A 15321-nucleotide genomic window follows, 5' to 3' on the forward strand; every position below is an offset into this window, starting at 1 on the left:
AGTGGAATATGCTTTTTTTTTTGCAATGTTTGCAGTAATCTTTTAATCCCGTTTTACAGATTTTTTTCGAAGTTTGACATTTTAATTATTATTTAACTTTTGGGGGACAAATTTTATTTGCTCTCTATGGTAAGCTTGCTTTTAAATGTTCCAAAAAACAATTATCGCCCAATAAGTTCCTTAGAGTGGACTGTAAGTGGAGTCAGTGGGGAAAATCGTGCAGCAAGTAACTCACCTCCTGACTCCCCAAAGCCTGTCCATCATCTACAAGGCACAAGTCAGGAGGGTGATGGAATACTCCCCACTTGCCTGGATGAGTGCAGCTCCTACAACACTGAAGAAGTTGGACACTGTCCAGGACAAAGCAGTCCGCTTGATTGGCACCACATCCATAGACATTCACTCCCTCCACTTTTGACGCACAGTAGCAGCAGTATGTACCATCTACAAGATGCACTGCAGGAATTCACCAAGGCTCCTTAGACAGCACCTTCCAAACCCATGACCACTACCACCTAGAAGGACAAGGGCAGCTGATAGATGGGAACACCACCACCTGGAAGTTCCCCTCCAAGTCACTCACTTGGAAATACATCGCCGTTCCTTCACTATCGCTGGATCAAAACCCTGGAACTGCCTTCCTAACAGGGTGTACCTACACCAAATGGACTGCAGCGGTTCAAGATGGCAGCTCACCACCACCTTCTCAAGGGCAGCTAGGGATGGGCAATAAATGCTGGCCCAGCCAACGAAGCCCACATTTCATGAATGAATTAAAAAAAAATGGAGGGCACATGAAAAGGAATTCTTTCAATACCAACTTACAAAGAACGTAGGGAGCCACAAGCTGCAGAATCCCTTGACAGGTGACAAGTGAAGATAAATTTAATGATGGCCATTGGTTTGGATTTTATACTTGAGGTGGAACAAGATGAAAGAAGATACAGCAGGAGGATCAATGGGCAACTGAGCCGCACTGTCCATACCAACCATTTTGCCACCAGTCAGCTCTGAAGGCCTTTAGTCTAACGATAACTGAGAATAGCAGCCTCCATATGCTGTAATGGCACCAGTTGCAAGGCTTTGCAACACTAAGATAAAAGCAAAATACTGCACATGCTGAAAATCTGAAATAGAAACAGAAAATGCTGGATAAACTCAGCAGGTCTGGCAGCACTAGTGGAGAGAGAAATAGAGTTAATGTTTTGAGTCCGTATGACTCTTCTTCAGAACTGGAAAACTCAGCAGGTCTGGCAGCATCTGTGGTGAGAGAAATAGTCCGTATTAATCTTCTTCAGAGCTAAAGGGAAGTAGAAATAGAAATTTGACAAAGATGTCATGGACACAGGACAGAGGGAGTGTTAATAATAGTGTTAAGGACTGAAGAAGGTGCTGTAGTGGCATAAAGGTAAGATAGCAGAATATGTTAATAGCAGAATATGGGTCAGTGCTCTGTGAAAGCAAAACATAAAAGCAAGAGACAGGTGGTTCTGTTGGGGAGGGGTAGGGGAGGTTGGGGAAAAAGGATTAAAAAAAAACGGTATAAATAAATAAATAAACATAATTGGATTAAAAAAATGGTAAAGATGGAGGAGAGAGTTCAAGGTCTGAATTTGATTAACTCAATGTTAAGTCCAGAAGGCTGTTTCTTCAGTTTGCATTGGGCTTCACTGGAACAATGCAGCCAGCCAAGGACAGACATGTGGGCTTGAGAGCAAGGTGGTGTGTTGAAATGGCAAGCAACAGGAAGGTCTGGGTCATGCTTGTGGACTGAGTGAAGGTGTTCCATAAATCGGTCACCCAGTTTGCGTTTAGCCTCCCCAATCTAGAGGAGATTGCACTGGGAGCAACGAAGACAGTAGACCAAATTGGAAGGAAGGAGGTGCAAGTGAATCGCTGCTTCATCTGAAAGGAGTGTTTGGGGCCTTGGATGGTGAGCAACGAATACAGTAGACCAAATTGAAGGAGGAGCAAATGAATTGCTGCTTCATCTGAAAGGAGTGTTTGGGGCCTTGGATGGTGAGCAACAAATACAGTAGACCAAATTGAAGGAGGTGCAAATGAATTGCTGCTTCATCTGAAAGGAGTGTTTGGGGCCTTGGACGGTGATGAGGAAGGACATAAAGGGGCAGGTGGTGCACCTTCTACAATTGTATGGGAAGGTGCCGTGGGAAGGGGATGAGGAGTTGAGGGTGATGAAGGAGTGGAACAGGGTGTCACAGAGGGAATGATCCCTACGGAATGCTGACGGGGGTGGAAGGTGAGGGGAAGATGTGTTTGGTGGTGGCACCATGCTGGAGTTGGCGGAAATGGCTGAGGATGATAATTTGAATGCGGAGGCCAGTGGGGTGAGAACAAGGGGGACCCTATCGTGGTTCTGGGAGAGAGGGGAAGGGATAAGGGCAGAGGTGTGGGAGATGGGTTGGACACAGTTGAGGGTCCTGTCAACCACAGTCGGAGGAACCCTCGCTAAGGAAAAAGAAAGACATGTCAGAAGCGCCATTTTGAAAGGTAGCAGCATTGGAACAGATGTGATGGAGGTGAAGGAACTGGGAGAATGGGGTGGAGTCCTTACAGGAAGCGGGGTGTGAGGATCTGTAGTTGAGGTAGCTGTGGGAGTTGGTGGGCTTGTAATGAATATTGGTGGACAGTCTATCACCAGAAGTGGAGACAGAGGGGTCACTTTACAGAGACATTTGACAGCTTTCCGAACTTAACATTGAGTTCAACTTCAGACCATGAACTCTTTCCTCCACCCTTACCCCCTTTTTAATCCAATTTTTAAAAATTTTATTTATTCATTCATTTTTTATCCTTTTTCCCCAAGCTCCACCCCCCACCCCGCAACAGGGCCATCTGTCACTTCTTTTTATTCTGCTTTCACAGAGCGCTGACCCTTGTTCTGCTATTAACACATTCTGCTATCTTACCATTATGTCACTATCAGCACCTTCTTTAATCTTTAACACTACCATTAACACCCCCTTGTCCTGTGTCTATGACATCTTAGTCAAATTTCTCCTTAGCTCCCACCTATCCTTGACCTATTTTGCTCGACCTGCTCCACCCCCTCTTAAACAGTATAAAATCCATCACGTTTCTACTTCTCTTTATCTCTTCAGCTCTGAAGGAGAGTCATACGGACTCGAAATGTTAACTCTGTTTTTCTCTCTCCACAGACACTGCCAGACCTGCTGAGATTTTCCAACATTTTCTGTTTTTACTGCAAGTCAACCCTCAACTCAGGCCAGGTCCCTGATCTGCAACTGGGAGTCCACCTCTGACCCTTGCCCGGTTTTCAGCCTCAGTGAGGAGCCCGCATGCTGACTGGAAAATTTCAATCAGTGCCAGCAGAGTGGCCTTAATAGGCTCTTGAGGGGGTCTAATTAATTGCTATCACCGCTTGCGGGTGGCTAACAGTCACCACCTCCCCTCCCAATTCAGCCTCTACAAAAATGGCCCTGAGATGGGAAAAACTGGGACTCCTGCCGGTTTGCCTCTGCAGGTGTTCAAAAATTCGCCTAAAATTTCAGATCAATGACCTTTCGTCAAAATGTGGCAGCTAAATCTGTTTCAAACTGGTGACTGATGTAGGCAACAGCATGGCCAACATTTTCATCTGCTTTCCTAAAGAAGGAGTGTCATAACTAATTTCACCACACTGCTTAAGGATTTTTAAGAGAAAGCATAGATGTTTGGGAGTTTGGCAAGTGGACTTCTTTTTATTTCCATTAGCTTCTCCTCAAACATATACTGGGTGAGTTGCAGTGTATCCCTTCAGACCCACAAAATGCATCCATAGTAATATGTGCAACTATGTAAGTGCTTAGAAACATTGATGAGGTTTAGGGTTCTTTGTGGTGCTGTCGTCTTCTGCGCAATTGGAATTAACAAGAGGTTACTTTTCAGGTCTGCAACAAATAAAAACGAACAAAGGTTATAAAGCTGGTTTCAGTTCACACCTCCAAAAAAGAACTGGCCTTGCTGTGTACTTATGTTAAGTTTGTGCAGTTATGCCTATGACTGTGTGGCAATGAGAGTAAAGGGGCACAAGATATAAAACTGGATAGTACTATCTTGTTGGCTTCACTATCCCATTGCCTCCATTCGCAAGGGTGTTTAGAGTGACTTCCCCAAGAAATTGAGTGTTTGTGAAATATCATCATTTTTCCAGCACAGGGTGTTCCCCTTGTATTTAGCAAATTGTGCAAGCAGAGAAGTATTATTGAAATGTTGTAAATTGGAGGAACACAAACGGTTACAGGCGTGTGTCCGTCCTGCCGACCATTCTGGATGTTAGTAAGCAGCTATGCATCTTGGAACTAGGTTGAGTTAAGCAGTTGAAGTTTTAAGCATGTCAAGACTTTTGATCTGTAATATGTGCCTACTGAAGCATATACATGTTTGAAATTCAGTGAACGAGCTAGCAGGTGATATGGAAGTTTGACATGGATAAGTAGTAAATAGAACATTAACGGGCAACACTTTGTGGCATGCATAATTACGCCATCTATTTGGCACATGGTACTCCTGGATTGACTTACCTAGTCAGACTATTTTCATGTATATCATCTTCTCGCGCATTAGTTCTTGGATCCTACAGGTACTGTACACAGCTTTGAGCCTTGCCACAACTGTTTAGGCACTCCTCCTCTTGGGCGTGACACACTGCTGTCATGTGGGGGAACCTAATAAACCTATCTGTTCAAAACCACATGGAAAGATTGATTCAGAATATAGAGCAATTGCTTTCAGTGGACAGCAGGTCTGACCATACAGGTCTAGAAGGAAATCTGCATCATTTTAGTAATTGGGTGCTGTATATAGCTAGAGATTGCAAACTACATAGATTGCTAAAATTTCACTACAACTCTCTCACACAGATAGGCTTTTAATCTCTTGGCAGAGATATTGCATAGATCATTCATAATGATCCAACACATGCTGATCAGGGAATCTTTGGCCTTGACCTTGCTGTGTCAAATGACTCATCGAAATCCCATATAGGAAGGATCTTTGAATAATCAAATCTGGCAGAAAGATCTTTGTTGTCATGACAAGGGAACATGGGTCAGAATTTTCACTGAAATGTGTGTGCAGGAACGGAGCGGGTGCACAGGTTTACTGCCCTGGAGTTTTTTAGGGAAGGCCGGTTCAGGGGCAGAACAGATACCTTGCCCACAGTTGACAGGTAGCTAGTTAAGCTTGTTAAAGGGCCAATTAAGGATCAAAAGATGACTAAGGCCACCCACCCTACCTGGTCACAGTTGCAGCCACAGGCTGCCTTATGGAGGGGGTTCCAGCTACACACTAGTGGCCCGGCAGCTATGGCCATTTTTACTTCAAATCTTTTAAAAGCGTCTCTCTCCCTTACCTGCAACAGCAGGCTGCAGCTCCTTCCATGCTGAGGGCATCCTATTGGCCCTCTAACTTCGCAGCCTGCCTGTCATCCTTAATTGGATGACAAGAGTGCCCTCTGCTAATTGGCCAAATTAGGCAAAATGCAAGTTGGGTGACTGCTCCTGACATAATGTGCATAGGGGACCCCCTTTTGACCCAGATTCTGATCCAAAACACAAAATGAGATTTATATCCTTGGAGTCAACCCCTAATTTTTTTTTCGTTCATGTGATATCGGTGTTGCTGGCTAGGCCTGCATTTGTTGCCATCCCTAACCGCACTTGTTCAGAGGGCATTTAAGAGTCAACCACATTGCTGTGGGTCTGGAGTCACGTGTAGGCCAGACCAGGTAAGGACAGCAGCTTTCCTTCCCTAAAGTATATTAGATGGTTTTTTATGACAATCAACAATGGTTTTATGGTCATCGTTAGACGTTTAGTTCCGGATTTTAATTGAATTCAAATTCCACCATCTGCCATGGTGGGATTCGAACCTAGGCATTACCCTAGAATACCTGTCTAGTGGCAATACCACTACACTACTGCTTCCCCAATGTGTCCATATATTCATTCCTTTATTCCTTAGTTTGAAAATGATGACCCCAGAATCAGAATGAGTTAAGAGAATAAATTTGTCTATTTCAGCTATTCCTAATACGGTTTAAATGACGTGCAGGTAAATTCAAAAGTTCAGAAGAAGAAGAAAAAAGCAGAGAGGGTGAAAAATGCAAAGGAGAAGAAGAACAGGCATGTGAAGATCAGAGACAAAGAGATAAGGAGAAACAGTGTCTGGAAAGGCAGGAAGCCAGGGATAGAGAACAGAGCGAACTGGAATGCCTAGAACAGGAAAAGGTAAGCACATCTTCCAGTATGGTATGGCATTTTACAGCTGTCACTTCATATTTTGTCCATTACTGCATTACATATTGCCCCTGTATTTTATGGAGGTTACTATTATTACTATTACTGGAAAGCATTTCAGAAGCAGCATCAGGAAAAAGCTGTCTGACCTCTAGCCATGATTCCAAAACCTGCTACCACCCTAACAGATAGATAAAGTCATTGAAAGATAACTGCAAAATCTCGATGAGAAGGATAATGTATGTAGAACACGGCAGTTCACATTCTAAAAGACCTGTGAGCAACACTGCCTAATTGTCCTTTAGGGAAGAAAATCGGCAATCCCTACCTGGTCTGGCCTACATGTGACTCTAGATCCACAACAATGTGGTTGACTCTTAACTGCCCTCTGAGATGGCCTTGCAAGCTACTCAGTTCAAGTACAATTAGGAACGGACAACAAATGCTGGCCTTGCCAGTGACACCCACATTACATGAAAGGGTTTGGAGCACAAGCAGAAGAGTGGAATTAGACTAGGGTAGGATTTTAGGTTTTGGATTGATGGGGTTGAATGGTGGTCATGAGCATGGACTGTGTGGAGAAACGGTCACCCAGCAGTGATTTTGCCTAAACTAGCCAATTAGTGACCAGAGGGCAAGCTCGTCGTCCAATTAAGGATGGCAGGAGGGTTCTCAATATGGGAGGCCCAATAGGAGGCCCTTCAGATTAGAAGGAGCTGCAGCTTGCAGTTAGGTAAGAGAGAGAGAGAGGGCCATCTTGAGGTGCACTCTCCCAAATTTTTAAATGTAAAAATTGCCTCAGCAGCTGAACACCATTGTGAAGGGAAAATCCCCCCCGGCCCCCCAAGGTGGCCTGCTGCTGCAGCTGTAGCCAGACAGGCCTAGTCCTGCACCTTGGGGATGCCCACAGGTCAACTAGGAAATTCCACCCAGCCTCTGTAAATGACCTTTAAAGACACTTATCTCCCCTTAATTAGCTACCTGCTGCTTATGAACAGGAAGCCCTTCCAACCCCATCAGGTCTCTGTGAAAATGGTCCCGGCGCAGCGTAGCACTGGGAATCACGGATGCCGATGATTTATGTCTGCCCTGCTCCATATGGGTGAAATATTCAGCCCTCGTTAGCCAGAAATTTTCCACTAGTTTAATTTTAATGCTAATGTTAGCTCATGGGTTACTATCAACATTCAAACAATAATGATCAGATAAAGCAAGAAAAAACACCAGCAAAGAGTGATGGGTCAAGTGGACTGTTTTTATACCATTCCAAGATTCAATGTTATTCTATAATCAGTTGTTAGGAGGCTTCCTAGAATCACTTGTGTATCTTTTCTCTCCACCTGAACCATAGCAAAACTTCAAACTTTCCTCTTCCAACCAAGGTGAAATTTGTGTGGGGAACTGCCAAGTACAAGGCCACATTCAGCTGTTTTGGTCAAGTTGTGGTTATTCACCCTGTGCTACTAAATAATTTAAAATCACCATTTGTGGTCTCTCGATTCAGTTGTAAATGCAATGCTGTAAACTTCCCTATCAGTGGAAATTTAAAAATGTTCAGGACTTTTATTCTATGCAATTCATCTTTCATCATCTTTAATATAATTATCAATATCAAAATGTTCCTAATATCAGAATGAAGGCCTTTCTTCAAATAGGTTTTGCTATTTTAAGTGCATTTTTTATTCTGGGCCAGTACAATTCAATAATGTTTTGAACTTTACACAACCTAAAGGAAGGAAATGGACAAAGACCAAAGGAGCAGACTTCAGAGCGTGTAGAATTGCCAGCTTCAAGTACAGATCCACTAGTGAAATATATGAAAATAATTCAACAGCAAAAAGATGAACAGCAGGAACAGGTAAGTCTCGATGTTGAATTGTTAAAGAGAGATGAATGGCTTTTTGTGAAGCTAGTGGGGAGTGTAGTGGATAGTTTTTCAATCTTTTGGATATAGAATTCAAGATTTATTCCTTCTCCCAAAACAGTGTAATATTTCAACTTAATACCATCCTCTTTTAGCTATTTATGATATTCATGTTTTATTTATTTTGGGAGGAAATCAGTAATTGTATATAATGTAATAAACATCATCTTGTGCTTCCATCAGCTCTCTGAATTTATGTACAAAGACTGAAAATATTCTATTGAAATAATGCATTTGATATTTCAAATTGTTTCTGTAAATTCGAGTTAATCTAAAATACAAAACACGCAAGTTCAGAAATTGTTGCTATTGAATCTTCAATGTAATTTGATTAGTGCAAAAGTCAGCATTTGAAAAGAAAGCTGGAGGTATGAAAATGTAATGGAGAAGATGAATGTTGGCAGAAACCTCGAGAAACAAAGCTGGCTGTTTTTAGCCAATTAGTTACCTTTTTTTTTCTCGTATTTTCCACCCTTCCGTCAGTGAGTACCTGAGGAAATTTCAGGCGACTGTTTTTATTGTCAAACTGATGCCGAATGGTGACAAAACATTTTAGTAAAGTTCTATGCTGATTGCTCAATTTCAATTCATAAATATTCTTTCATCATTCCTTTTGAATGGACGACAACAGTCTGGAGGTACTTGCAATTTGCATAGTTTGTCCCAGTACACAGAACAACTTTTCACAAAGTTCTCAGTAGTTTCAAATCTGAATGAAGATTATGGGCAAAATTTTCTGCCTGCCGGGTGGGCGGGCCCGACCCAATCTCCAGCGGGTGGGGAGCCGATCCCCGCCGGAGAAGAGGGCCTCCCCAACATTTTACATGGGCCGGCCAATTAAGGCCTGCCCAGCGTGACGTCCGGCGGGAAGCACTATGCGCTCCCTTTGCAGGCGGGGGGGATTCCCCAAATGCGAGAGTGCGCACTTTCACGCATGCGCACGACAGAGCGCACATCTCTGCCTCAGGGAGATCGCTTACACTTCTAAAAAGATTAAAAATAGAAAAAAAAAATTCCTTAACATGTCTCCCTCATGTGACAATGTCACATGAGATGGGACATGTTCATAAATCAGAGTAGAACTTTATTAAACTTTTCAAATCCCTACATGAAACCTCATCCCGCCGCTGGATGAGGTTTCATGCTTTTTCAGAAGCCCACCAGGGCTCCTGGCCTGCCCGCCAACCTTAAGGTTGGACGGGCAGGTCCTCTAATTGTTTTAATGACCCTGTCAACGGCCTCAATTGGCCATTGACAGGTCGGCGGGCCCGCAGCCAATTTGGCTGTGCCTCCGCCTTCCTGAAAATTTAAATGAGGGGATGACACCGGGGGTTCTATCTGATGTCATCCTGTGTCATTTTACGCATCAGCGAGCGGGCCCCGCCCCCTGCTCGCTGATTGCAAAATTCTACCCTATGAGTTGAAACAAGTGAATTGCTATCTATCTTCTGTCTAACGTAAATTATTTCAACCATATGCATTTAATGGCTCTTAACATAGTTATGGGGGAACCAGGAGCCAAGATTGATCACCAATGGGAGGGACAATGGGCATGTCGGACATAATGCTGAATAAAATATGGACAACACAGTTTGGTTGAGCTCCCGATTATGGAGGATGGAGGATGAAGTAATTTAGTCTGGAGGTGACCTTGACGTGAGTGTCTCAGTTGCAGTTGAGATTGAGGTTGAGGTGAACAATATTACAGATGTGGAAGCGGGTCATACTTGTGATGGAGAGGAACTAGGCTTTTAAACGGAAAGTAGCAGTTCAAAGCAGCACCTAGATTGCTACTGTTACAGATTTTCTACTGAATTACTTGATATGTTCTCTCCATTGCTTAGTTCCACCTTTCTAGCAACATCCACCCGAACACTACCTCAATACATTTTCTGATGAAACACTGTTAAGCATAACTGTTCCAATGCTATTGTGGCCTGCCCCCTATTCTTCTTCTTCCATAAACTTCAGCTTAACCAAAATTTGGCTGCACATCTCCTTTCCTGTACCAAGTTGCTTTTACTCGTCACTTTTGTCCTCGTTGGCTTCCAGGCCCTCAATGATCAAATTTTAAATTATTTTCTTTGTGTAAATCTCTTCATGACCTTGGCCTTGTCCCTTATGTCCTCACATCTGCAGCACCACTCAAACTTTGTTCCCCTGGCTCTGACATGTTGTGCATTCTTCCTCCCCTTGCCGCACCCATTTTCAGACATGCCTTTAGCTATTTAGGCTCCACACTCTGGAGTTTCCTCTCTTAAATTCCTCCTCTTCCATCTCTTTCTTTACCTGTGTCTCACTGTTCATTTTTGCCTGATCACACCTCTCTGAAGTACCTTGAGGCATTTTTCTCTGTTAAAGGTGCTATATAAATTTGAGTTGTTAAGCTGTATAAGTATTTTCTTTGTATGTGACAGTTTGATAATCTGATAAAATGCAATAATTACACAATATTATTTCTAGAGCACTGAAAAGGAATTAGCAGAAGAGAGTTCCTTACTCCAAACACTGTCTGATGGCAAAACTGGCAGGTAAGGGCAAAGTCAAACTTCAGAGTTACACTTGACAGGGTGCTTTTAAAGACGGAACACACAATCTATCATACTTATAATGGAAAAACTAAAATTGCACTGCAACATGCACCCCCAGACCATGTAATCCTAAATCTCCAGAATGCCCAGTGGCAATGTCTGTTGCTGAATGAACCTCACTGAAAGGTGTCCATTATTTCCTTAAAGTTGGAAGTGATAAAGTGATTGTAGCAATTTGTGCTATAATGTTGTAGCTCGTTATGATCAGAGCCATATTTAAAATCTTACTCTGGGTTTTCAGGGCACCATTCATGACTCCTCAGATAATGAAGCAGTGCCATTGCATGCAGCAAGCCAATATTCAAGCTTGGACTGATAAGTGACAAACAGCATTTGTGCCACACAGGTGCCAAGCAATGATCATCTCTCTTGACATTCAATGGCATTACCATCACTGAGATCCTAACCGCCAACATCCTGAGGACCAGAGATTTACCTGGATCCGCTACATAAATAATGTAGCTACTAGAGCAAATCAGAGGCTGGGAATTCTGCAACAAGTAATTCATCTTGACTCCCCAAGGCTTGTCCACTAACTATAAGGCCTAAATCAGGAGTGAGATGGAATATCTTCCACATTCCTGGATGAGTGCAGCTACAACAAGTCAAGAAACTCGACACCATCCATGACAAAGCAGCCCATTTGATTAGCATTCCATGCAACACCTTAAACTTTCACTTCCTTTACCAACAATGCACTGTGGCAGCAATGTATACCATCTACAAGATGCCAAGGCTCCTTCAACAGCACCTTTTCAACCTGTAACCTGTACCCTCTAGAAGAACGAGGATAGCAGGTGCTTGCAAGGCCACCACCTAAAAGCTCTCCTCCTAGTCATGCACCATCCTGACTTGGAACAATATCATCATTTCTTCACTGTCACCTCATTAAACTCTTTGATACTCTCTCCCTAACAGCACCATGGATATACTTACATCCTGATTTTTCATCCTGACGACAGCGAGGGTTAGGAATTGTATTGATGCAGCAACACCTTTGTTGCCCTTTGGAGTGTTTTCTTTTTTCCCTATTTCTTTGTTTCACACAGAATACCTAAACCAGACAAAAAGCAGGAAACCTGCTCCCAAACCGTGATTTCAGTCAGAAATGGCTATGAGATGTGTGAAAGTAATCTGTGATAACGTGTTCATATTTTATCTGCTTTTCTGTGATACCAGCCTAGCCTCTCCTTGGGCCTTCAGAATATGTTGTATTTGAGCTCCACCAGGTTAACTGTTTTAATGAGGACTGTGGCTGCAGTGAATGACATTGGCTACATGGCTATTCTTTGCTTACAGTGATATTTTCTTTTACAGTCCTGCAGATTCTAATGAAGAGGCTGATGACAATTTCTGGTGAAACCACCACCAGGAGCAATATTTTGACACAGACCAATCACAGAATGTATTCCATTGTACACTTTACAATTTCAGTGAAACAATTTCATTTTTAAAAAAGCTCTGCCTAAAGACAGTTTTTAAAAATACTTAGAGTTGGTAAATAATGTGATTATATTGATACAATTTTAATGTAAAGTATCTGTAAAACAGAAGCAAGTTTGAGAAAAAGTCAACCCCTTTCACGAGTGATATGAATCTATCCCTTCAGATCTGAATTTGGAACCAGTTCCTAGTGTAGCATGCCACAACTACCTCTTCAGAGTGATATTTATATGTACACTAACTTATCATGTGTCAGCGATGCTGAAACAGACAACAGGAACATAGAAGAGAAAGGACTAACTAAAAATGGCACATGACAATATGAAAAGGAAAGTTAAATTAACACAAATTTCACAACTAAGAGGATGGGATGAAACCAAAAATACTGGAGATAACAAAATAAAGAGAATTGTGACTTCTTCCGGGAGTGTTGATGCATGTATGTAATTGTAAAATTCTAGCTGGAATGATTTGTTAACCATCTAAAAGGGAACTACAGGAAGCTGCTGACTCTTACAGTAGAAAATAGTTTACTTATCGGATTATAAAAGAGGTAAGTTACAGAAGGTGATGCTAAACCATGCAATTTCAGTGCGTAAAAATGTTTTGTTCAAGCAACTAAACAAACCAGGGTAACATTCTGTTATTAACAAGATCTAATTTTTAGTTCAAAGAAAACACCTTAGTCAAATTTACCCACATGCTTTGTTTGCTCATTGTCTCACATACAAAGGATTTAACATGCTGAAATGTACAAGAATTCTTTAAACATCTTAATGCTCTATAAGAAATAGCTTTTATTCAATTGTTAATGAATTAGCACATAACTACTAAAATTGAAAAGTAAATTCCCACAGAAAACTCATGAAAACATTAATTTTGTTAATCTGTCTTTTCATATGTAAATGTGAAGTGGTTTATATTGCCAGGTTAATGTACAGTAGTTTGAAAGAATGCTGTGTATTAAAAATGTTTTAATTACAAAACAAAATGAGAAGAATGGATTTCACATCGCTCCTATCAGAATGGCTGTTACTGGAATTTGTCACCACAAATTTCCAGGTTAACAGCATGCAAAGATATTACTGCAGCAATTTCTTCCTAATAATTAAACTGTTAGATCCTGAAATTTTGTTCAAAATCACAGAAACAAAATCTACAAGCTTTAGCTTTTACATATCTTAGTTTTATGAGTACGTTTAGTAAAGGAAGATTGTGAACACTTAAAAATCATACTTCTTGTCTTTGAAAACACTGCAGAAATGAGGCCACCTCTTCCAGAAATATAAAATAAGGTTTACTAGATTTGATTATTCACTTCTGCCTATCAAAAATGAGCTAAAACGAAGTAATGAGTGATTTTGGGTTAACTTTAATGACAATAACTATTTTAAAATTAAACTGTGTATAATTAAAATGATTAAAAATGGTTAATGTTTTAGATTATATTTACTATTTGCTTACAGGCTATTAGCAACACTGAAAATACTAATTTCAGGTGGGATATATAAAAAAGCAGCATGATTAAACTATCTAGAATCTTTTAGATTTGCTAATAATGAAATTATAAAATAAAGGAGGCCATAGACTACAGTAATAAATCAGCAGACTACTGTATATATGGAAAATGCAAGGGCTCCATTGCAAGCCAATTATGCATTTGGGAAGGATTTGCTTGAATTCCAAAAGTTGGCTTCCTTCTGCTAGCTAACTTAGTGTTTCTTCCCCCCGCCCCCCACTCTCCCCTCCAAAAAACACACTGCTGTTGACCTGCTTTATAATGCATACTGCAGTTGCACAGCAAATTTAGTCCAGAAATGGAAATAAAAAAGGACCAAAAGACTAATGGCTATAAGAATGCTGTGTTTTTTTTTTCCAATTACAATTCAAGATGGAAAAATACTGTTAAACCGAGCACTCTTTCCCAGAATCTTATGAACTGAGAAATGATCTGTAATACAGGAATTAATTCAAACTGCTCACTGAAGATGTTCAGTTTTGTACTTAACACTTGCACATCTGCTTGTTAGTGGACGCACATCTGCACTGCACAGCAGTCTATAGATTTGTCACAGCTGCTAGGTTTTCTGTTCAATGGCTCTGTTGGTAAATGTTGGACTGTGTTGTTCTTATGTGTAAGAATTCAGTCGTTCTTTTGATCGGGAAGCATGGATATCGTGAAGTTCCTGCTCTTCCTTCGTTTTGAGATCCTGGTATATTTGCATTTTGCATGCATCCTTCAAGTACGCCCAGTTTGCAGACAAAATCATGAGGAAATGGATCTGGAAGAGAAGGGTGAGGAGGATGGCTAGTGAGCATGTCAAGATGCATAGCATGCTGCTAGTCAAATTACTCCGAGCTGTTAAGACAAGGTTACAATTAAGGGTAACGTTAAGGACTATGTCATTCTGGGTAGTAAGACAACTCAGATGTTATTTGTGGTCGCACATAGACACAGCTGTGAGCACAATGAAAGCATTGATATGAAAGCTAAATCTTGAAAACTAGTTTCATGGAAAACCGTCCATGTGTCAATGCCCTGAAAACCTTTGAAAGTCATGAACCAGAGCTAGCAACCACATCTTATAAAACTGAATTCAGCATTTTGTTTTTTGCAAGATATTTTGTTGGTATGTGTATACAATACCATAAATTCTGGGAAGGATAAGACGCTGTCTTCATGAATGAGAATCCTCATTATCTTAGGATAATGTATATCAAAAACATGGTTATAAAATTGCCTGAATGCAGCATAAAATGTAGGCTAGAGAGTACGGCATTTTGCTGTCATAGAAAATTGATAATGGAAGTGCTATAGAGGGATATATTTGAATCGACATTAATGACTGCAAGCTGAAGCCCAATGGTCATGTTGGAGCATTGTTATAGTTACAATAATTATCCTAGGCAATTAAGCTTTGGCAAGAAAATCTGTGCCTCAGTATCTTAAAATACTCCTAAAGAAAACCTAGCCACGAAAATTGGCTTAATCAGTACTTCTGTTATCTAACTTAAGATTTTCAGATAGCTAGAAAACAACAGTATTAATTTAATCAGATTGCCATTTATATTCTCTTTTACTTTTTTCTGTTAAATGTTAATT

At 41.1% G+C, this 15321-nt stretch overlaps 2 protein-coding genes across 4 annotated transcripts in view; one reads left to right on the forward strand and one right to left on the reverse strand.

The window, feature by feature from the left end:
* Window positions 1–13348, forward strand: part of ofd1 (OFD1 centriole and centriolar satellite protein) — an 82415-nt gene extending 69067 nt beyond the window's left edge. For both annotated transcript variants that reach the window (XM_078559348.1, XM_078559349.1), the window contains exons 20-23: window positions 6076–6251; window positions 7993–8118; window positions 10648–10715; window positions 12093–13348. In XM_078559348.1, coding sequence (XP_078415474.1) covers window positions 6076–6251; window positions 7993–8118; window positions 10648–10715; window positions 12093–12135 — 413 coding nt within the window. In that variant the 3' untranslated portion in view covers window positions 12136–13348. The remainder of the gene's footprint in view (window positions 1–6075; window positions 6252–7992; window positions 8119–10647; window positions 10716–12092) is intronic.
* gpm6bb (glycoprotein M6Bb) overlaps window positions 12286–15321 on the reverse strand; it is a 209140-nt gene continuing 206104 nt past the window's right edge. For both annotated transcript variants that reach the window (XM_078559356.1, XM_078559355.1), the window contains exon 7: window positions 12286–14500. In XM_078559356.1, the coding sequence (XP_078415482.1) occupies window positions 14348–14500 (153 nt within the window). In that variant the 3' untranslated portion in view covers window positions 12286–14347. The remainder of the gene's footprint in view (window positions 14501–15321) is intronic.

This window comes from Cetorhinus maximus, chromosome 16, assembly GCF_964194155.1.
Source record: "Cetorhinus maximus chromosome 16, sCetMax3.hap1.1, whole genome shotgun sequence".
Classification (NCBI taxonomy): domain Eukaryota; kingdom Metazoa; phylum Chordata; class Chondrichthyes; order Lamniformes; family Cetorhinidae; genus Cetorhinus; species Cetorhinus maximus.